At 49.7% G+C, this 22,500-nt stretch overlaps 2 protein-coding genes across 4 annotated transcripts in view; both read left to right on the top strand.

Annotated features, from left to right (window-relative positions):
* The window catches only part of LOC311243239 (dysferlin-like), a gene marked incomplete at its 5' end in the record, with an annotated part of 264,898 nt that overhangs the window by 159,027 nt on the left and 83,371 nt on the right, over nt 1–22,500 (top strand).
* On the top strand, nt 1,537–5,979 carry LOC311232855 (uncharacterized protein). Of its 3 annotated transcripts, none has more exons than XM_084319683.1 (6): nt 1,537–1,663; nt 2,109–2,135; nt 2,625–4,515; nt 4,639–4,698; nt 4,900–4,971; nt 5,680–5,977. In XM_084319683.1, exons 3-6 carry the CDS (start codon nt 2,628–2,630, stop codon nt 5,880–5,882), a joined length of 2,223 nt encoding a protein of 740 aa, XP_084175809.1. In that variant the 5' UTR covers nt 1,537–1,663; nt 2,109–2,135; nt 2,625–2,627; the 3' UTR covers nt 5,883–5,977. The 3 variants fall into 3 exon arrangements, with proteins under 3 accessions (XP_084175809.1, XP_084175810.1, XP_084175808.1); XM_084319684.1 differs by having other exon boundaries at nt 1,622–1,663; nt 2,112–2,135; XM_084319682.1 differs by lacking the exon at nt 2,109–2,135 and adding an exon at nt 2,170–2,226 and having other exon boundaries at nt 1,645–1,663; nt 5,680–5,979.

Here is a 22,500-nt window from a genome sequence, read left to right on the forward strand (position 1 = left end):
GTTTATTTCTCTCATATTTCTCATATAAGCTGTCGGGTCATCTGACCCGTTCCGGCGGGAATCAGTGACATTTTCTCCATGGCTGTTCTAGTGCTAAGCAGTGGGGTAACATGGGCTGACTTGGTAGGTTGGAGATCAGACGGGCGGCTCCGTTCTGGATGAGTTGAAGAGGCTTGGTGGTGGTGGCGGTGGTTGCTATATTTTCCACTGCGATGGAAAGGTCGGTCAGCGGGGAGGGTTTGGCCAGCAAGTGGAGCAATTCTGTTTTGCTTAGTTTCAGTTTGAGGTGTTTGGTCGTCATCCAGGTCGGACAGACCAGCCGACACATTAGTTTGACATTCGTTCATGAATAATAAAATAAATAATAAAGAATAATAAATAATAATAATCGAAATAATTGCAATAAACATTATTATTGTCATTTTAAGACCATAATATGTGCCACTGATATCATGATATTATAATGTGAGCATCTAACTTCATTTTGCTGCAACCGAGGTTGGCATTTCAGGCTCTAGATCACATGGAAAATGGTTGCAGCCATATATAACCTTTTCTTTAGGAAGTGCAGTTCGTATTTGACTTGGTGGCACTAAGCGGCACGAATGGGGGTGAAATGGAACGGTTCATTAAAACAAAGACGCAGTCATGTCCTATATTTTGAGATTATATTTTGACATATTGCACTGGTATATAATAATGTTCCATGCCTCCCTGACTGGAACGGGGAACTGGTAACTTTGCATAGTCTAAAAACAAGTTATCCTCAGTGGAGGAAACGGCGCGGATCAGAGTTGAAACAGCTCATTCATTGCGGAGACTATTGCCTATTCAACCCATTCAAGCAAGAACGTGCCAAAATGAAGCTGTCTACAGCTGCTTCTTTTAAGAAGCAAAATACAGGGAGAGGAGAGAGAAGAGAATGATTACGGAGCGCCACTGGAGGGTGCTGATAATGTGTGACCGAATCTGATGCGTGACCCAAAACATTCCTCTCCCGACTTTGCTTTGAAAATATTGGCTCAATGAAGGAGAATGAAATGGTCATTCAGTTGACATACCGGCTCGTTCACGTTATTAATGGGCTTTCCTCTCTCATTCAGCTTAAACCCAAAATGTTCCCACACCAGTGCTGTGGAACGTGACTTTGAAACAAAGTCCATTTATTCTTCCAAACTTTGTGGCTGGAATAGTTCAGTCTTGGGGGAAAATCACCTGTTAGCCTGGAGTAACATGTTATCTCTACACTTCACCTGTTAACCTGGAGTAACATGTTATCTCTACACTTCACCTGTTAGCCTGGAGTAACATGTTATCTCTACACTTCACCTGTTAGCCTTGAGTGACATGTTATCTCTACACTTCACCTGTTAACCTGGAGTAACATGTTATCTCTACACTTCACCTGTTAGCCTGGAGTAACATGTTATCTCTACACTTCACCTGTTAGCCTGGAGTAACATGTTATCTCTACACTTCACCTGTTAACCTGGAGTAACATGTTATCTCTACACTTCACCTGTTAGCCTGGAGTAACGGAACGTAAACCAATCCCGGTCACCCTCTTTATCTGGGAACGCCCAAACCCAACTTCGGTCACGCCCCATCTTGCGCGGCATTCTGGATCTTTCCTCACAGCCCCACCAGATTTTCACGTCGAAAGGTAGGTGATATGAAATCATACTTATTTTAGAGTATATATATCAAATTTCATGAGTATTCATCTATATTTAGTCATCTAAAGACTACTAGATGTGAACGTTTGTACCACTGCAACGTTATAATTGTTCGAATGTGTTCGGGGCGACGCTGATTTCCAAGTAAAAGTAGCTTCCTGTTCCTTAAACACGAACTCCCACTCGCCCCAAGATGAAGTCAGATTGTTTGGTTATGTTGCTAGCATATATAGCCAGTGTTTTGTCCGACGAAATGTGTTGTACATTTGTAATCTTAATAAGAGATCTAAGTTTGTCTGAACGAGTGATGAACTGAGGTTGCGCGAAAATAATCGAAGGGAGAACAATAATTTTCGCGGGGAAAATAATGAACTGGTTTTCTCTCTCTCTCTCTCTCTCTCTCTCAATCTCTGTATAAAAAAACATCTGAAGCAGTGACAAAGTCAGACAGCAGACACGGTAGGTTTGTGTGTGCTTGTTTGTTTCTCTACAGGTGAATGGAGGTGTGTGTGTGTGTGTGTGTGAGGCTGCCATGCTGAACTGGGTGAAGGTAAGGTTGTGTGTGTGTTTGCATGTCTGGTAATATTTCAGCATAATCATTTTGGTTTCATGCTCATTCATATTCAAGTTCATTAACAAAAGGCAAGATGTTCTTGATACCTTCCATTGTTCTGCATCTTTTCATCAGAATTTCACTCATATCCAACAAACCATAGCAATAAACTAAATTCATCATTGAGGTCAACAACCTCCTTATCCATATTCAAAAAAACAATTCAAATCTAATTTAATTTCATCATAAATCACTCACATAAGTTCCCTCCTAGCACTGTTTTTTTTAAATAATGTGCTAAATAAATCAAATAAAATAAACTTGTCAGTCGTACAATAATAATAAAGTTCATATTATTTTACTTTCTTGTTTAAAATATTTTTGTGTGTTTGCAGAGCATGCCTAATATCCGGCAAATGCGGAAGAGGGAGAGGAAGGTGCGTCTGTGGACCCAGGAGGCCATGGATCAGGCCATTGCAGAGGTCAGAGCAGGCAGGTGGAGTGCGAGGCGGGCAGCCACGTTGTTCGAGGTCCCTAAGTCCAGCCTGATCGACCGACTCAGCGGAAAGGTGTCTCTGGCCTGCAACATCGGCCGGGGCACCTATCTGACCCCTGAAGATGAGAGTTCCCTGGTGGAGTACTGCTTGTACTCTGCCAGTTATGGGTTTCCGCTGACGAGGTCGCAGGTCCTGGCCCACGCCCTGGCCATCTATAACCTCCGTCACCCAGGGAACCTAAAAACATCCCTTGGCCAGGGGTGGTGGATCAATTTTAGGGAGAGGCAACACCATCGCCTCACGATCCGGATCCCGGACACCATTGACCGTGGGAGGGCAGCCTGCGCTAAGAGGGGGGCCATAGAAGAATACTTCAAGCTCCTCACCAGCACCATGGAGGAGCACGGGCTGAGGGAGAAACCCCGTCATATTTACAACTGTGACGAGACGGGGTTTCAGATGGACTCCAACCGGAGGAAGGTCGTTGTGCCCCGTGGGACGAAGCACGCCTACAGGCAGGCCCAGGGAACCAGGGAACACATCACGGTCCTGGCCTGCCTCAACGCGGCTGGGGAGGACGTCCCCCCTTTTATTATTTATAAGGGGGGCTACCCAGGAGGGCCCTACAATAGGGAGGGAGTCCCCAATGCCCTCTACGGGAAGTCGCCAGCGGGGTACATTGACTCAGAGCTTTTTAGGAAGTGGTTCACCGACCACTTCCTGAAGTATGCCACGGAGGAGCGCCCGCTGCTGCTTGTGATGGACGGTCACCAGTCCCACCTGGATCCAGAGCTGGTCCGGACGGCACAGAGGGAGAGGGTCATTCTCCTGTGCCTACCGCCACACACCTCTCACATCCTTCAGCCTCTGGATGTGAGTTTCTTTGCACCCTTGAAGGCAGATTTCTCCGGGCTTGTGGGAGATCTGTCGGCAGTTAGCCACTCCTTCATGATTTCTAAAAAGGAGTTTTCAAGGGTGTTCAGAGACACCTACCAGAGGCAGAAAGATCGGAGGGTGGTGGTGGCTGGCTTCAGGAGGTGTGGCCTCTACCCTCTGGACCCTGCGGCTATTGATTGGTCGAGGGTCATGCCGTCTGCCCCTCCCCCTGCATCTCCTGGTGCCAACCCTGCTGTTACCCCCCAGCCCAGCCCCCCACCCAGCCCCCGTGCTCCTAGCCCCCGACCCAGCCCCCGTGCTCCTAGCCCCCCACCCAGCCCCCGTGCTCCTAGCCCCCCTCCCAGCCCCCCACCCAGCCCCCGTGCTCTAGTCCAGGACTCACCCCCCAACCCCTACCTCAACCACCCCCTTGTAACAGCAGGGAGGATCACAGCGGACCTGGGACAACTCCTGGCCCAGATAGAGTTCACAAGAAGATCTGGAAAGGTCAGGAGGAACACCACCAAGGCCCGCCTGCTCACCGCCCAGGAGATGACGGATGCCATCGATGAGACAGAGGACCGCGCCGCCCGCGCCGAGGCAGGAGCTCTGGCCAGGGCAGACCGACAGCGGCAGCGGGCTGAAACTTTAAGGACTCCCACAACCTCCTCCCGTACCCCGCGTGGTGGCTCTCTCCCCAGCCGCAGAAGAGGAGTGTCCCCCGGGGCCGCTCCCACCACCAGCTCCGGTCTTTCCATCGCCGGTCCCTCAGCCTCAGCCTCCATGCCCCCCTCTTCTGCCTCCCACAGTCTGCTGCCCGCCTCTAGCCTCCACACCAGCACTCGCCTGCCTGCTTTGAGAGGGGAAGATCACCACCCCTCCACCTCTTCCTCCCCAACAGCCATAATGGATGGTATTTATTTATTTGTTTTCTTTTAACAGTTATTTGGGAGACAACATTCTCAGTTAGCAAAAAAGTATAAATTTTTTTATGAATAAATAATCATGTTTTATTGTTTCTTAACCATTTTCTCAGAGCCGGCAGTCCCACCGCAGTCCCACCGGGTGTCCCAGCCAACTTCCTCTCCCTCCCACCGTAAGCTTTTTCAAACAACTGTGAAAAAAACACGATCTACAAATGTCCATGGCCAAAAGGAACAAGAAGAAAAACTCTTATTGTACCTGCCCCTACGGCCTACACACACACACAGTACACTGATAGACTGTTCATAGCGCAATATTTACCAAACCAAACAAAATAATTTTTTTGAGTGGTTCTCCCTTTTTGTGTCTGCAGCCTCCTGTATTCCTGTACCAACAGGAGCATCGACATCCTCCTCCTCCCACGCCAGACCCACGACACCCATCGGCATGTTACTTATGTTTTTTGAGTTTGTCAGGGCAAACTTATGAATTGTTATTTATTTTGTAAAAAATTTGCTGATTTTATACAAATTGCTGTGGGGCACTTTGAACTGTGGTCCATGTGTGAAAAGTACTATATAGATAGTTATTCATATTTATTACATGGCGTTTTCACATTCGCCGAAATGCTTGCTTGTGATTGGTCAATAGCCCGTGTCAGAGGTCCGTTATCACACAATAATGACCGCTGTGGGACAATAATGACCGCTGTGCGCAGCTGTTCGCAATCAAGCCCACTACAACACTGTATCAGTGCTGCTCAGCATATGCACAGCTGCACTCAGTCATGCAATCAGACCAGAGACCTGCCGGCTGCCGATAATAATAATCACTTTATTTGGGCTGACAGAGCCACAGAACAACTGCGTCTTCATTTGATCTAGTCTTGTCGATGAATTAGGTATATTGTTAGTAAGTTAGCCATGTAATAAGCGGGATAATGTATAGCTTTACTCGATCATTGTCGCAAAATAATTGACCTTCACTGACGTTTAAAACACCTCAGCGCTGCGCCTCGGTATTTTAAACTCCGTGTCGGTCAATTATTTTGCGACAATGACCTCGTAGCTATACATTATCCCTTACTTATTATTGGACCTTGGTATATTGTAATCAAGCAGCGTCATAATAATAAATTTCTTTTTAACTGCAGGTCACACCACCAAGAGGCAGAAGCTGGGGATCTGGCGGTGTGGCCGGTGTAAAAAGGCGAACCCCCCTGTGGACTCTGAGGGTTTGGTGTCGTGGGTCCAGTGTGACAACTGTCACAAATGGTTCCACACCATGTGTGTCCAGTGGGAGGAGGAGGAGGACGAAGATGCTAGTTTCTGGTGTTACTGGTGTTTGGATGAATGAGTGTATGAATGAGTGAGCGAATGAAAAAATTTATAAATATGTATGGTGTGCTGTAAATAGTTATTGTTCTACGTTATGTTTATTGTATTTTTTATATAATGTTTATAAAATTTTATGAAGTGCTGGCTGTTGTGTTAAATTTGTCATATTTTTGTTGAAAACACATGTACTCACAAATGTTAATGTGACAAGTGATTGTGATTAATATTTTGTTTGTTAGACAAATAAAATGGGGATGTTGTTTGCTCCTGAGATGAGATGGTAGACAAACGACACTACCTTCCAGCTGACAGTAGATGGCAGCATTGATTTTAAAGGATGAAAACAGGTTCAAACAAAAGAACTCCATTTTCCAAGACCTTTTTTCACAGTTCACAGGTCAGCAGGTCGGTAAAAGTTGATGAAAATGCGATCTGAACACAGGAGCGTTAAACTATGAATGCGCCCTCACGTCACCTCAGTACAGTGACCGTGAATGGCCACCTAATTATCATAATTAAAGTGCATCATTAGCATTATGTTTGTTGTCTAAAGGGAACTAAAATGGTAAAATTTAAGTTTTTAAATGATATCCGCATATATAGGACAAATAAAACAGCGTTGTTTTGTAAAAAACTCCAATGAAAACGGCGCAAGGTACGTAATATTCGCTATTGTTATGCAAATGTGATAGAATCCTATAAAAAGGTGGACGCACTTGGGCACTGTGACGTTAACATGTTATCTCTACACTTCACCTGGATGGGTCACTGTTACCTGCAGTCCACTGTGTGTGTGTGTGTGTGTGTATGCTGGAAGAACTGTCCCTAAGCCCCGCCTCCCACAGAGAGCAGACAGAGACAAGAGCTAAGCCCCGCCTCCCACAGAGAGCAGACAGAGACGAGAGCTAAGCCCCGCCTCCCACAGAGAGCAGACAGAGACGAGAGCTAAGCCCCGCCTCCCACAGAGAGCAGACAGAGACGAGAGCTAAGCCCCGCCTCCCACAGAGAGCAGACAGAGACAAGAGCTAAGCCCCGCATCCCACAGAGAGCAGACAGAGACGAGAGCTAAGCCCCGCATCCCACAGAGAGCAGACAGAGACGAGAGCTAAGCCCCGCCTCCCACAGAGAGCAGACAGAGACGAGAGCTAAGCCCCGCCTCCCACAGAGAGCAGACAGAGACGAGAGCTAAGCCCCGCCTCCCACAGAGAGCAGACAGAGACGAGAGCTAAGCCCCGCCTCCAACAGAGAGCAGACAGAGACGAGAGCTAAGCCCCGCCTCCCACAGAGAGCAGACAGAGACGAGAGCTAAGCCCCGCCTCCCACAGAGAGCAGACAGAGACGAGAGCTAAGCCCCGCCTCCAACAGAGAGCAGACAGAGACGAGAGCTAAGCCCCGCCTCCCACAGAGAGCAGACAGAGACGAGAGCTAAGCCCCGCCTCCCACAGAGAGCAGACAGAGACGAGAGCTAAGCCCCGCCTCCCACAGAGAGCAGACAGAGACGAGAGGGACAGAAGCGACTGGCTAAAATGTTGGTGACATTCTATGTAAACAAACACACATGTAAACAGTGGGCTTCCTCCCGAAATTCTTATATAATACCTGTGTGTCATCAGGAATGATGACTTATGATTGATTATCATAACCAAGGTAAATGTGATGAACACACTGAAGTAAAACTTTTGTGTACTGTACTCACATTTACTTGTTGCCAGATGCCTGTTTTTGAGTTCCAGCTGAGATGTAGGAGCTGGAAAACATAACGGTTCCATAGCCTGAAGTCTTATCTAGTACAGGTCCAAAGTTTATAACAATCCCATGGAAAATGTTTTTTGTAATGTGTGTACCGGCGTTAATTCAGCATGATTATCCAAAATGGCCGTCCGTTTCCATTGATTCCGAGGCTCTAGTCAAAACAAAGGACTTCCCTGGCTTCTTCTGCCCCTTTCTCGTTGCCATCAGCCCCGGCATGGGATAGCGTTGGCTCCAGAATTTTATTCGCTACAAAGTGGTCAATAGGTTGAGTGTGGTGACGATCGAAAGGCGGCAAATTCAACTTTCCAACAATGTATTGGTTGATCGGCAAAAACGCAGCCCGGAGCCGACAGACGAGGGCAAAGTGCTGCGACGTGCGCGTGCCGTGCATACACCTTTCAGGTGTGCGATCACGTTCATATTTTGAGAACTGAACGATGGCAAATAGGTGGAACAGCTTGGACCCAAGTTTATTTCAGGTATTGATATCAGCAAACACTGTGGCAGGAAATAATATTTGCTCCATTTAGAATGGTTATGTTGTAAAGTTGACAATTGACTGAAAGGACGCACACCTGAAAGGGTTAACTTTGTTTTCACAATTCATCTATCTTGTTTTTTTCCTCCTCTCTCATCCAAATGTCCCCCTTATCAAAACTACTGTACACAGGGTGTACAGCTGAAAGGGTTAACAGACAGGACTGTGCAGCTGAAAGGGTTAACAGACAGAGCTGAAAGGGTTAAGAGACAGGGGTGTACAGCTGAAAGGGTTAACGTAAGGTTATGTATATAACCAAGTTCTATGAATTCTGGTGACGCTCAGCGTCAGTCTGCACGCACTTCACTTCGTGCACGAGCACTGAATAAAAAATTCCACAATGTACCTTTACATACCAACATTCGTCTGGCCACACCCCTATCCGCTTACCTTCATAAGCAGGTGTGTGGTCACCTACTCGCCTCCTTCTTCACTTTCACCACAAGGAAGTGCCTTCGGTAGATACCCACACTTGACAAGGTTGTTAGTTGAAGAAAGTTGATACGTGTTTACATTTTTTCTTGCTTTTTTCTTCTCTCATATATTTCAAAAGAAAAAAGCTAAGTCATAATGTCTACCTCGGAGGGTCGCGCTCGCAACGCCACTCTTCACCAGCGGTTCTCCATTGCCGCCTCTGTCGTGCGTCTTGGAGCGGGGTTGAGGCCTCTCTCGTGGTCGGCAGCCACGCCCGGTAGGCGTCCGATGGGTAGTTTGCCTCTCCAAGGAGCTGGTGCACCAGCGCCGTCTCCTGTGCGATGGCCTGGTTCCGGCTCTGGTTCCTCTGCTTCCGGGGAGTTGTCCGCTGTTGGGCGGCCGGCGCCTTTGGTTGCGGGGGATTTGAGACGCAAACTTTTTGCGTCAGCTCGCTCCCGTCGCAAGATGGTGGCTTGCAGACGCGAACGGCCTGGTTTTGGTGAGTTGCTGGAGCCGGATGAGGATGCGTCTGTCTCTACATGGCCGATGGAAACAGAGGACTACATGATAGAGGCGGACGGGTTCTTGTTTGAAGGCCCGGTGGAGCCATGTCTCCCGCCCGTCCAGGTAACACTGGAGAGGGGTGAGACAGCGCTCAAAACTCAAACCTCTACTGCTCCTCTACCACTCCTCCACCACTGCACTCCAAACTGATTGTGTGACTCCTATTGTTCTTGACCGGACCAGATTTCACACCTCCACTTCCTCCCACAGGCTGGGCAGATTTTCATCTTACATTTTTATTCGTCCCAAATGTCCCAGCCCCATCGGATTTCTTAGATTTTTTCACTGTTTACTTATCATGCATTGCAACACTAATATATGGTCAGTACCCCAAGTCAGACTGCCCATATACAAATTATTTTGGGGGTCTGAGGGCAGTAGCCCCCGACCCCCTCCCTGGGGAAGCACTTAAGTTAAGTGCTCCCTTTGTTCACCCAGCCACCAGCCCCGGAAAATTAACACCTGAGTACTAGACTTAAGTGGCACACAAGCAGCAACAAGCAGCAGACAAGCAGCAGAATTGGTTTGATTTTTGAGCGCTGCGTCTGTAGTGGAAAAAAATTATTTCAGCTCCTGCACTCTAACTTGCAATGCATTTCCAATGGGACCGAAATGTTCCCGTTTACGTGTATGGGGAGCGAACGCTCTGGCAGGAGTTGTGTTTGCAAAATCGGTGGAATAAAGAAAGAATAAATAAAAAGAGTATAGATTACTATAGTGTGGGTGGCAACCTAGCTTCGCCAGGTCACCCACACTAATAAATAATTATAAGTAAAGTGCAAGACAGGACAGAACAGTGAGACAACAATAAGACTGTAAAAAGTGCAGTGGTAGGGGACATGGAAACAGTGCAGCATAGTTCATGTCCAGAGGTCCAGCCCTAGCAGCTCGCCATAGAGGAGGGAGCAGGGGGACACCTGACTCGTTTACCAGGCGAGCTGCTGAGGGGAAGAAGCTGAGTCTATGGCGGGACTTTAATGTCTTGGGCAGCCGTCTGCCGTGGGGGAGCATGGTGAAGAGGTTGTGACCCGGGTGGGTGGGGTCTGCCATGATTTTCCTCGCCCTCCTCAAGGCCCTGGAGGAATGTAGGGTTAACAGTAGGGATGTTCGATATTGGCTTTTTTACCAATACCGATATACCGATATTGTCCAACTCTTAATTTCTGATACCGATATCAACCGATATCAACCGATACCGATATATGCAGGGTTTCCCCCCCCCAAAAATGGAATAATTTCAGGTAATTAACATTACATATCTCTTGTTGTGGAATTAACACAACATTATGCATACTTTTGACAATAAATAAAATCAGAATTAGTTTTTACTTGCTTGCCTAGGTAAATAAAGGTTATAGAAATGTAAAATCTTTTTTATTTTTTATTTTCTTTGAAAACCGATACCGATATTTTTCGATATCACATTTTAATGCTGATATCGGCCGATAATATCGGTAGCCCGATAATATCGGACATCTCTAGTTAACAGACAGGGGCATACAGCTGAAAGGGTTAACAGACAGGGGCATACAGCTGAAAGGGTTAACAGACAGGGGTGCGCAGCTGAAAGGGTTAACAGACAGGGGTGTACAGCTGCAAGGGTTAACAGACAGGGGTGTACAGCTGAAAGGGTTAACAGACAGGGTTGACCAGAATGAAGTACTTTTTAATTTTCAGTATTTTTTTGAATCTTTTCTCTAAATTGTACAGTATCTTGGAATTCTAAAGGTTCTAAAACTCCATAGGTTTCAGTGACCAGTAGCCAGGTTTCAATAACTAGTAGCCGTTGCAGCTGAAAGGGTTAAGCGGGAGCTGATCTGCCCTGTAATCTGAAGTTCATTTCAGCCTGTTTATCCAGTCAAGGTCAATTGGTCGTGTGTGTTTGCCCTATACCAGACTTTAGACAGACACACACACGCACGCATGCACGCACATGCACACACATACACACACATACACACATACGTAGATAATACAGACATACAGTATATCTAACACACACTCACACACACACACACACACACACACACACACACACACACACACACACACACACACACACACACACACACACACACACACACACACACACACACACACACACACACACACACACACACACACACACACACACACACACACACACACACACACACACAGAGTAATTGGTCTGGTTTCTTTCTATTGAAACAGAGATATTTGTTTTATTAGGAGGGAGATATTGAACCCAGACTAATTAAAGGTTCAGTTTTCTGTCTGCCTGCGGCCAAAGACAACAGCAGTGATATAGATCCCCCTATATACCACTATTCTCTGTAAATAGACAGAGAGAGAAAGACAGGCGGTGATGGGAAGAGAGGGAGCAACACACACACACACACACACACACACACACACACACACACACACACACACACACACACACACACACACACACACACACACACACACACACACACACACACACACACACACACACACACACACATACGCACATGCACGCACACGCACACACACACGCACACGCACACGCACACACACGCACACGCACACACACACACACACACACACAGGCCTCTCATTGGGCTTGAACCCAGCACATTCGTGCTGTGAGGTAACAGAGCTAACCACTACTATCCAGCATTCACAGTATAAACACTTTGTCCCGGTCTCTGAAGACGCACTGAAGTCTGATTGGTCGTTGCTTGTGGTTTTCCTAGGCACCTCGTGCATAAGTAGGACAGCTTCCTACTTTGATGTGTGCAGATGGAAGCAAGGCATGTCACGCGGCACCACACCCAAAGCACTTCCATAGAAAACAATGAAAAGCTTTCCCTTCCATAATAATAATAATAATAATAATAATAATAATAATAATAATAATAATAATAATAATAATAATAATAATAATAATAATAATAATAATAATAAACTTTATTTGTATAGCACCTTTCATACAGAAACTGCAGCTCAAAGTGCTTCACAACATAAAAAAGACAGGCATAAAATGAGCACATAAAGTGCAAACATATAAAATCACAGTTTTTCACATTAGGATCTAACATCTCAACAGGCCACCTAGTTTATGGTTTGATTCAGTTTTAAATAAATTTAAAATAGTAGAATAGAATAGACATAAAATGAGCACATAAAGTGCAGACATATAAAATATGTTTTTTTACAGTGCAATAAAATAGTTCTGGATGACTGTTTAACAGTTAAAAGTCATCTTTACCTTCTCTGTTTGGTATCCACAGTTGTCAGTCTTCCCTCCTGTTTGATAATCACTTTGACCCTTCAAACCGCCCACTCAGGGCAAACCTCCCTCTGAGGGCGCAGTTCTAGGACTGGGTCCTACACAGTTTTAAAGCCTGACAGTCTCTTGTTTGATACCCACACAGTTTAATACCTGACAGTGTTGAACCTGTAATAAAAAGTAATAGACAGAGTAAAATAGTACACTGCAATACAATAGTAGAATAGAATAGATAGTACAATTAGGCAACAGTACAGTGCAATAAAATATAATGGACAGTGTTCTGAAGGGCCAGATTAACACTGAGAATCTACGTTTATTATTTTATATAACTTGTATATTATTTATATATATAAGCTATATACCTTTAAGCCTCCGTTTGAATCATAGCATTATTCGCTTTCCTCATTGGACACCGCCCTTGGCATTGACGGCGCCAACAGTCGCGCCCCCCAGACAAGTTCAAAGACGAGTCCGGACAAGTTGAGACATGCCCTTGGCCAGCGCATTGATTCCGGACAAGAGATTCGGTTGCGCTCTAGAAATCACTCTGAGTATATATTGTGAAAGGCGCAAGCAGCAGCAGTGCGAAACCTAAACACGTGAAGTGCGAAGTGAACCCAGTAACTAGTGTGAACTTTAGCAAGTGTGTGTGGACTTAACGTAATTAGTATCAGAACACGAGGTGAACCTAACAGCGATTGGACATGTGAGCAGTGGAACCTACCGGCGGTGTATCGTTACGGATAGCTAGTAGCTCCTTAGATACGACCTTGATATTGTAGAACCATTGTTGGTGTATTATAGTGAATTGTGTAAACGTAGTAACGTGGAGAAGAGCATCGTTAATACCATTGGCGTTTGGATTTAACTACACCTGAAGATCTGCATCGGGCTAGCTTTGAGGACGAAGCTAGCTAGCTATCATCACTGCCGTCGGGCATTGGATTAAGAGCTATTACCCTGCTATCGAGCACTTGGATTACAAGGACTGGATCCGTATGAGACCCCCTTTCTTCAGTGACCAGCAGGAGTATCCGACTATTCTTCAATTCCTCTGGAGCTTACCACTCCGTGGGGGAAATCACCAGTCTCCAGCTATACCCCTCGTTTGCCCTGTATCGCCATCTCACTCCATGCAGCGTTCCGGTCGAGTATTATTAACCTAGGAATTATTCATTCCCACTGACTTTGATACTCTGACATTCTACTATCATTCGCCATAAAAGAGCAACGTACTAATTCTCAGTTGTACATTTGATATTGCTAATAAAATACTGTAAACGTTATCTCTTTGTCCCCGTGCCGTATATTGAGTGTCTGCCATATTTAACTGTACTGTCTGGCAAGTAATAATAATATTTAGTAGTGGTTTAATCTAAACAATCTTTAATACAGTCAGGGTTTTGTATCCCCTCAGTTACAATTGGTCCTTCGAGCCGGATGGTATCAGTAATAATAATCATATTAATAATAATATGGCCAGCGGCGGACACTCTCCAAACGGCTCTCCCAAACTAGAGCGCCCTAGGCACCAGCGTCAGCCCCCTCCACACTTGGAGGACTACGCTGTAGATCTACCTCCTAGCTTATCTAAAAGGACGTTAAGCACGGATAAAATTAGTAGTTTAAGTATGCCCAACCTTATCGACCTGTCGGCCCCACTGGTAGAGACCCAAGCTGGTTTAAGCGAAACTGACTTAGCTCACGGGGGGGGGGACAAGCGGGACATGACTTGACTATGCCCAACGACCACCGCGCCACCGAGATGGATCTCGGAGCGCCAGAAGATAAAGGCCGCGCCTCCGAGATGGACCTCGGAGCGCAAGAAGGTACAGAACGCGCCCCCGAGATGGACCTCGGAGCGCAAGAGGATAAAGAACGCGCCCCCGAGATGGACCTCGGCGCGCACCAGAGAAAAGAGTACAGCGCCCCCGAGATGGACCTCGGAGAGCGTAAAGAGAACAGGTCAACGCCAAGCCCTGTCAACTCCAGATCACCATCATCAGCGTCATCCCCAAGCGAGGCCGACCAGAGGCTAGCGCAAGTCCTGATCGCCACGCTGACAGCTTCAACGGAAAGAGACCGCCTCCAGGGTGAGCGTGACCGCCTCTAAGCGCAACAAGAGAGTGAGCGTAACCGCCTACAGAGTGAACGCAAACACCTCAGACTGGAAGAGAGTCGCCTCCAGGCTGACGCCACGATGACCATCAGACTGGAAGAGAGGCGCCTCCCGAACCCATCTCAGACCAGGAAGAACAGTACAGCCCCGATCTCAGCCCCGACACGCTGCGTTACGAACCCCCAACCCGTCCCAGGGGTGAGTTTAAGCAACAGACAGCACCGAGGAGCAGTACCTGGGGGCCCGGCCTCTGGTTCCCACCCAGCACAAACCCACGACCCCACGTACGGGGAGACTCGCCAAGGAGGCCTCTCCCTCTACGCGCATCAGTGTCACAGCCATCCATGGCATCCTACATTGGGACACCCACATTCCCAGATTTTACGCGAGAAGACAGAGCGCAGTATACCGAACTGCGCATGTGTTTAGAGACCATTATGTCCGGAGTACAGGACGAGTCCTACAAATATGCCATCCTCCTTAAGCACCTCAAAGTAACCAGAGCGCACAACATAGCGCTGGCATACTCGAACTCACAGACTCCCTACTCTGATGCCCTGGTGGCCCTCGACGCGCGTTACGGACGTACATGGGACTATGTAATTCAGGAGATACGGGAGATTGAACGTCTCCCCCCAGCTAAAGACAATCGAGCCCTGGATGACCTATCCATTAAAGTACAATCCCTGGTAGGGATGCTCGGGTCACAACGAGAGAAGGGGATGTACGAGTTGTACGCCAACTCCAACGTGGAGCGGATATTAGAGAAGCTCCCCCCATCCCGCCAAGCACGTTTTCGGCGGCAAAGAGATCACCGTGACCCCAACGGCCCAGAACAATCACTCCTAGACCTTGCTGACTTCCTAGCCAGAGAGGTCAGCAGCCTACGGATCGACACCTTCGCGTGGGGCGGCTCTAACACTAAAGAGGGACCGAGAAGGTTTAAAGACCACAGCAGGCCCATCACTGTGATGCACCAGGCCGAGTCGGTGCCACGACAAAAGAGCCATAACCCCCCCCCCCGCTAAGGGAAAATGGAAGATCGCATGCCAATATTGTGACAACGAACACTGGCTGTCACAATGCGACGCATTTAAGAAATTGACTGCCGAAGACGTGAGTCAGTGGATTAAAGCGAACCGCCGCTGCTTCCGCTGCGCGCGCAGCCACATGGCAGCTGAGTGCTGCCTCAAGAAAAGGTGCGGCAAGTGTGACGGCGCCCACCTAGAAGTCCTACACGAGAGCAACAAACGGAGACCCGCCCCACAAAGCAGCTCGAGAGCAGAAGTACTCTACATAGACCCTGCGAAGAGCGGGAGCTCCCGAGTGCTCCTCAAGGTGGTGCGAGTGCTCCTCAGCTACGGGGACAAGGTACTTAGTCTCCTCCTCGCTTCCGCCGCGACCCAGTTGGGCCTGCGGGGTCCAGAGGAAACCATGACAATCCGTACCATTCGTCGAGACTTAAAGACAATAAAGGGTGAAAACGTCTCGTTCACCATAGCAGCGATCGATCAGCCCGAGCAGCGGTACAGCATCAACAAGGCGTTCACAAGCCACAACATAGGTCTGTCACGCTATGACTACCCCATCCCACAGCTGAGGGAGAAGTACGCACACCTACGCCGACTGCCCATACCGCTCATCGACGGCGCCACACCGACCCTGCTCATAGGCTCCGACCACGCAGACCTCATCGTCCCAACGGACGCGGTCCACATCGGACCCAGAGGCTGCCCAGCCGCGGTTAAGACCCGACTGGGCTGGACGCTCCAAGGCCCTCTCTCCGGGCCTTCCAACCGACCAACGTCCACACGCTGCCTTTACACCAAGGTGAGCGACCAAGACACTACCCTCCTGCAGCACGTTGAGAGACTATGGACACTAGACTCGCTGCCATTCAAGAACGAACGTAAACTGGTTCGCTCCAAGGAGGACAAGTACGCCATAGTTCTTCTCGAGCAGAAGACTACGAGGGTTGAGGTCGACGGAGTGCTAAGATACGCGACTCCACTCTTGAGGCGGGAAGGGATGCCCACCCTGCACGCATCAAAGGAAGTGAAAGAACGCTATCTACAGAACACCGAGCGGCGTCTCGCCAAAGACCCCCCTCAAGCAACGATATATCGCGCCGAGATCGAAAAGCTGATCACGGCTGGCCATATAAAGAAAATCGACGACCACGAGGCAGACCAGACGACTGAGTCCTGGTACGTGCCCCACCACAAGGTCACCCACAACGGAAAGAACCGCATCGTATTCAACTGCAGTTATCAGATTGGACTACAGAACCTGAATAACCTGCTCCTGCCCGGCCCGACACTCGGCCCCTCCCTCCTCGGCGTACTGCTACGTTTCCGCCAGGACAAAGTGGCCATCAGCGGCGACATCAAGGGAATGTTCCTACAAGTGCGACTGATGGAGGAAGACAAGCCTCTGCTGAGGTTCCTGTGGAGAGAGAGGCTCGACGACGAACAACCCTCGATATACCAATGGGAGGTACTCCCATTCGGCACCACCTGCAGCCCGTGCTGCGCCACGTTCGCGCTACAGAAGCACGTGGCAGAAGACCCCGGAGCCGACGAGGAGGTCAGACACAGCGTGGAAAAGAGCTTCTACGTGGACAACTGCCTACAGAGCGTATCTACGCCAGAAGAAGCCGAGAGCATCCTACTGAAGCTACGAGCCTCACTGGCCAAAGGTGGATTCGACCTCAGGCAATGGGCCAGCAGTGACCCTCAAGTCCTCCGCAGCCTCCCCCCAGAGACAAAGGCAGCAAGCAGCGAGACCTGGATGGCGACCACCCCAGGTGAAGCGCAAGAAATGACATTGGGCCTTGTCTGGCGTTTCAAAACAGACTCGCTTCATTACAAACACACACCCCTGACCACGGATCAGGGAAGGTCCAAGACTCTACCGACCACTCGGCGGAGTGTGTACCGAACACTCGCAAGCCAGTACGACCCAATGGGGTGTATCCTACCTTACACCACTCAGGCGAAGATGCTGGTGAGAGAACTGTGGGACAAGGAGCAGGGCTGGGACGACCCCATACCCGAGCACCTGGCTTCCACCTGGAGAGAATGGGAGGGAGAACTCGACTCACTCCAAGAGGTGACCATCCAGCGGAGTTACTTCCCCCCTACAGTGCGGCTGGAGACGTGTCAGATAGACCTGCACGTCTTCAGTGACGCCTCCGAAGTGGCGTACGGATCGGTGGCTTACCTGAGAGCCCGAGAAGAGGGAGGAGAAGTACATGTAGCCTTCGTCCTGGCCCGCTCGAGGATAGCTCCCCGCAAGCAGCAGTCGATCCCGCGACTAGAGCTCTGCGCAGCTCTGGTAGGCGCGCAACTCGCAACGATGATACAAAGTGAACTCACCATACCGGTGCGTGAGACCATCCTGTGGTCAGACTCTATGACTGTGCTCAACTGGATCCAGTCCGACTCCTGTCGGTACAAGGTTTTCGTCGGAGTCCGAGTCACCGAGATCCAAGACCTGGTAGGAGCAGCATGTTGGAGATACGTTGACACCAAGCAGAACCCAGCGGATGTCATCACACGGGGGATGTCCTTAGATGACCTCACACGTCCAAACCCTTACAGTGACGGTCCTGAGTTCCTCAAGCTCCCGGAGGAGAAGTGGCCTACCCCCACACCAAGGGAGGCGAGTCAAGATGAGTCAGAGATCAAGAAGTCTATGTTCTGCGGGCTGACGCACGCCCCGGCTCCAACGGACCCGAACCTAGACGACTGCTTAACTCTTGAGAGTGCTCAAAAAAGGACATTCTTATGGCACCACCCTGAGACTCCCCCCACCACAGACCTCAACGCATCGAACTACAAAGAAGCCGAACTTCTTCTGCTAAGGAGAGCCCAAAGAGACTCATTCCCAGAAGAACTAGACTGCCTGACAGGGAAAAAGCCAGTCCCCTCAGACAGTCGACTCCTCACCTTGGCCCCAGAGCTCGACGCCTAGCACCTCATCAGGGTGGGTGGTCGATTGAGACGGGCCCCGGACGTGACCGAAGATGCTAAGCATCCCATCGTCCTCAACAGCCGACACAAGATAACCGAGCTGATCATCCAGAAGTACGACGAGGTGGTGCACCACGCGGGGGCAGAGAGTCTTCGCTGAGATCCGACGACGCTTCTGGATACTCCAAGGGAGAGAAGCTGTACGTCGCTTCCAACGGACTTGCTCAACCTGTCGCAAGTGGAGGGCACAGCCTAGTATCCCGATGATGGCCGACCTGCCTCCCTGCCGCCTCCGACTCGGCGAGCGGGCCTTCCACTCCACGGGCGTGGACTGCTTCGGCCCATTCAACGTCAAGAAAGGAAGAGGGACAGAGAAGAGGTGGGGCATCGTGTACAAGTGCATGACCACCCGAGCTGTTCACATTGAAATCCTCCAGACCATGAGTACGGACTCATTCCTCATGTCCTTCCGGAGATTCCAAGCCCGGAGAGGAACCCCATCAGTGCTGTTGTCCGACCAAGGGACAAACTTCAGAGGAGGAGACACAGAACTGAGAGAGAGCTTCCTGGCTATGGGTGAAGAACTCAAGACCCGCCTCGCTCCTGCTCAGATCACATTCCAGTTCAACCCCCCGAACGCCCCTCATTTCGGGGGAACCTGGGAGAGAGAGGTCCGTTCCATAAAGACTGCTATGTACACCGTACTTGGGGCCCAGACCGTGGTTGAGGAAGTCCTGATGACAGTCCTCACAGAGATCTAGGGCGTCTTGAACTCTAAGCCCCTCGGTTACGTCTCAAGCGACGTAGCTGTTATGTACTAGAGGCCTGCTCACTCCTGTGTCACCGGGCATGCAGGTGAGGGCTGCCAATTAGCCAATTAGTGCTGATTGGTTACCTGCTGGGAGCTTTAAAGGCAGATCTAGTAACACACATGCAGGGTCTGTGCTTAGAGAAAGAGCTGTCAGGTTCTTCCAGTCCTTGTCCGTTGGGTTACCTTAGTACATTAGTTTATAGTTACATTAATAGTTCCTTGCTATAGTAGCAGTTTGAGTTAGAGCACAGGGTTTTGGTGTCGGTTTTGCACATAGGTTGCGTCCCTTGAGCCAGGGTCGTAACAGTAGCAGACATCGACCCCGTCACCCCAAACTACCTCTTGATGGGGCGGCAGGACCCTGCCCTTCCTCAGGCGGTGTACAGACAAGACGAGATGAACGGCCGGAGAATGTGGAGACACAGCCAAGTACTGGCCGACCAGTTTTGGACCCGCTTTCTCCTACACTATCTACCATCCCTTCAAGCCCGTCAGAAGTGGGTAAAAGACAGGGACAACCTGAAAGTGGATACCGTCGTAATGATAATAGACCAGTCACTACCCCGAGCTACGTGGCCGGCCGGCCGTGTGAGCAGAGTGATTACTGGTTCCGAGACCATTATGTCCGGAGTACAGGACGAGTCCTACAAATATGCCATCCTCCTTAAGCAACTCAAAGTAACCAGAGCGCACAACATAGCGCTGGCATACTCGAACTCACAGACTCCCTACTCTGATGCCCTGGTGGCCCTCGACGCGCGTTACGGACGTACATGGGACTATGTCATTCAGGAGATACGGGAGATTGAACGTCTCCCCCCAGCTAAAGACAATCGAGCCCTGGATGACCTATCCATTAAAGTACAATCCCTGGTAGGGATGCTCGGGTCACAACGAGAGAAGGGGATGTACGAGTTGTACGCCAACTCCAACGTGGAGCGGATATTAGAGAAGCTCCCCCCATCCCACCAAGAACGTTTTCGGCGGCAAAGAGATCACCGTGACCCCAACGGCCCAGAACAATCACTCCTAGACCTTGCTGACTTCCTAGCCAGAGAGGTCAGCAGCCTACGGATCGACACCTTCGCGTGGGGCGGCTCTAACACTAAAGAGGGACCGAGAAGGTTTAAAGACCACAGCAGGCCCATCACCGTGATGCACCAGGCCGAGTCGGTGCCACGACAAAAGAGCCATAACCCCCCCCCCCCCCGCTAAGGGAAAATGGAAGATCGCATGCCAATATTGTGACAACGAACACTGGCTGTCACAATGCGACGCATTTAAGAAATTGACTGCCGAAGACGTGAGTCAGTGGATTAAAGCGAACCGCCGCTGCATCCGCTGCGCGCGCAGCCACATGGCAGCTGAGTGCCGCCTCAAGAAAAGGTGCGGCAAGTGTGACGGCGCCCACCTAGAAGTCCTACACGAGAGCAACAAACGGAGACCCGCCCCACAAAGCAGCTCGAGAGCAGAAGTACTCTACATAGACCCTGCGAAGAGCGGGAGCTCCCGAGTGCTCCTCAAGGTGGTGCGAGTGCTCCTCAGCTACGGGGACAAGGTACTCGACACCTACGCTGTCCTCGACGACGGGTCAGAGAAGACTCTCCTCCTCGCTTCCGCCGCGACCCAGTTGGGCCTGCGGGGTCCAGAGGAAACCATGACAATCCGTACCATTCGTCGAGACTTAAAGACAATAAAGGGTGAAAACGTCTCGTTCACCATAGCAGCGATCGATCAGCCCGAGCAGCGGTACAGCATCAACAAGGCGTTCACAAGCCACGACATAGGTCTGTCACGCTATGACTACCCCATCCCACAGCTGAGGGAGAAGTACGCACACCTACGCCGACTGCCCATACCGCTCATCGGCGGCGCCACACCGACCCTGCTCATAGGCTCCGACCACGCAGACCTCATCGTCCCAACGGACGCGGTCCACATCGGACCCAGAGGCTGCCCAGCCGCGGTTAAGACCCGACTGGGCTGGACGCTCCAAGGCCCTCTCTCCGGGCCTTCCAACCGACCAACGTCCACACGCTGCCTTTACACCAAGGTGAGCGACCAAGACACTACCCTCCTGCAGCACGTTGAGAGACTATGGACACTAGACTCGCTGCCATTCAAGAACGAACGTAAACTGGTTCGCTCCAAGGAGGACAAGTACGCCATAGTTCTTCTCGAGCAGAAGACTACGAGGGTCGAGGTCGATGGAGTGCTAAGATACGCGACTCCACTCTTGAGGCGGGAAGGGATGCCCACCCTGCACGCGTCAAAGGAAGTGACACAACGCTATCTACAGAACACCGAGCGGCGTCTCGCCAAAGACCCCCCTCAAGCAACGATATATCGCTTGATTGACTCGATATAACTGATCACGGCTGGCCATATAAAGAAAATCGACGACCACGAGGCAGACCAGACGACTGAGTCCTGGTACGTGCCCCACCACAAGGTCACCCACAATCAACTGCAGTTATCAGATTGGACTACAGAACCTGAATAACCTGCTCCTGCCCGGCCCGACACTCGGCCCCTCCCTCCTGAAAGTGGATACCGTCGTCATGATAATAGACCAGTCACTACCCCGAGCTACGTGGCCGGCCGGCCGTGTGAACAGAGTGATTACTGGTTCCGATGGGAAGGTCAGAGCGGCAGAAGTCATCGTCCAAGGGCGGACTTACACTCAACCTGTAGCTAAGTTGATAGAGCTGCCGGAGATCCCTGACTCCCCTGACGACGACCATGACCCACTGACTTTGTAGATTGTTCCAACTCCTCATAACACAGTATGGAGAAGTTGACTGGACACTAATATTAATCTGTGCCCCTTTATTTACTAATTAGGTGCGGACTAATTAGGAGGCGGCTGTTCTGAAGGGCCAGATTAACACTGAGAATCTACGTTTATTATTTTATATAACTTGTATATTATTTATATATATATAAGCTATATACCTTTAAGCCTCCGTTTGAATCATAGCATTATTCGCTTTCCTCATTGGACACCGCCCTTGGCATTGACGGCGCCAACAGTCGCGCCCCCCAGACAAGTTCAAAGACGAGTCCGGACAAGTTGAGACATGCCCTTGGCCAGCGCATTGATTCCGGACAAGAGATTCGGTTGCGCTCTAGAAATCACTCTGAGTATATATTGTGAAAGGCGCAAGCAGCAGCAGTGCGAAACCTAAACACGTGAAGTGCGAAGT

Source organism: Notolepis coatsorum (assembly GCF_963971535.1).
Source record: "Notolepis coatsorum genome assembly, chromosome: 1".
Lineage (NCBI taxonomy): Eukaryota > Metazoa > Chordata > Actinopteri > Aulopiformes > Paralepididae > Notolepis > Notolepis coatsorum.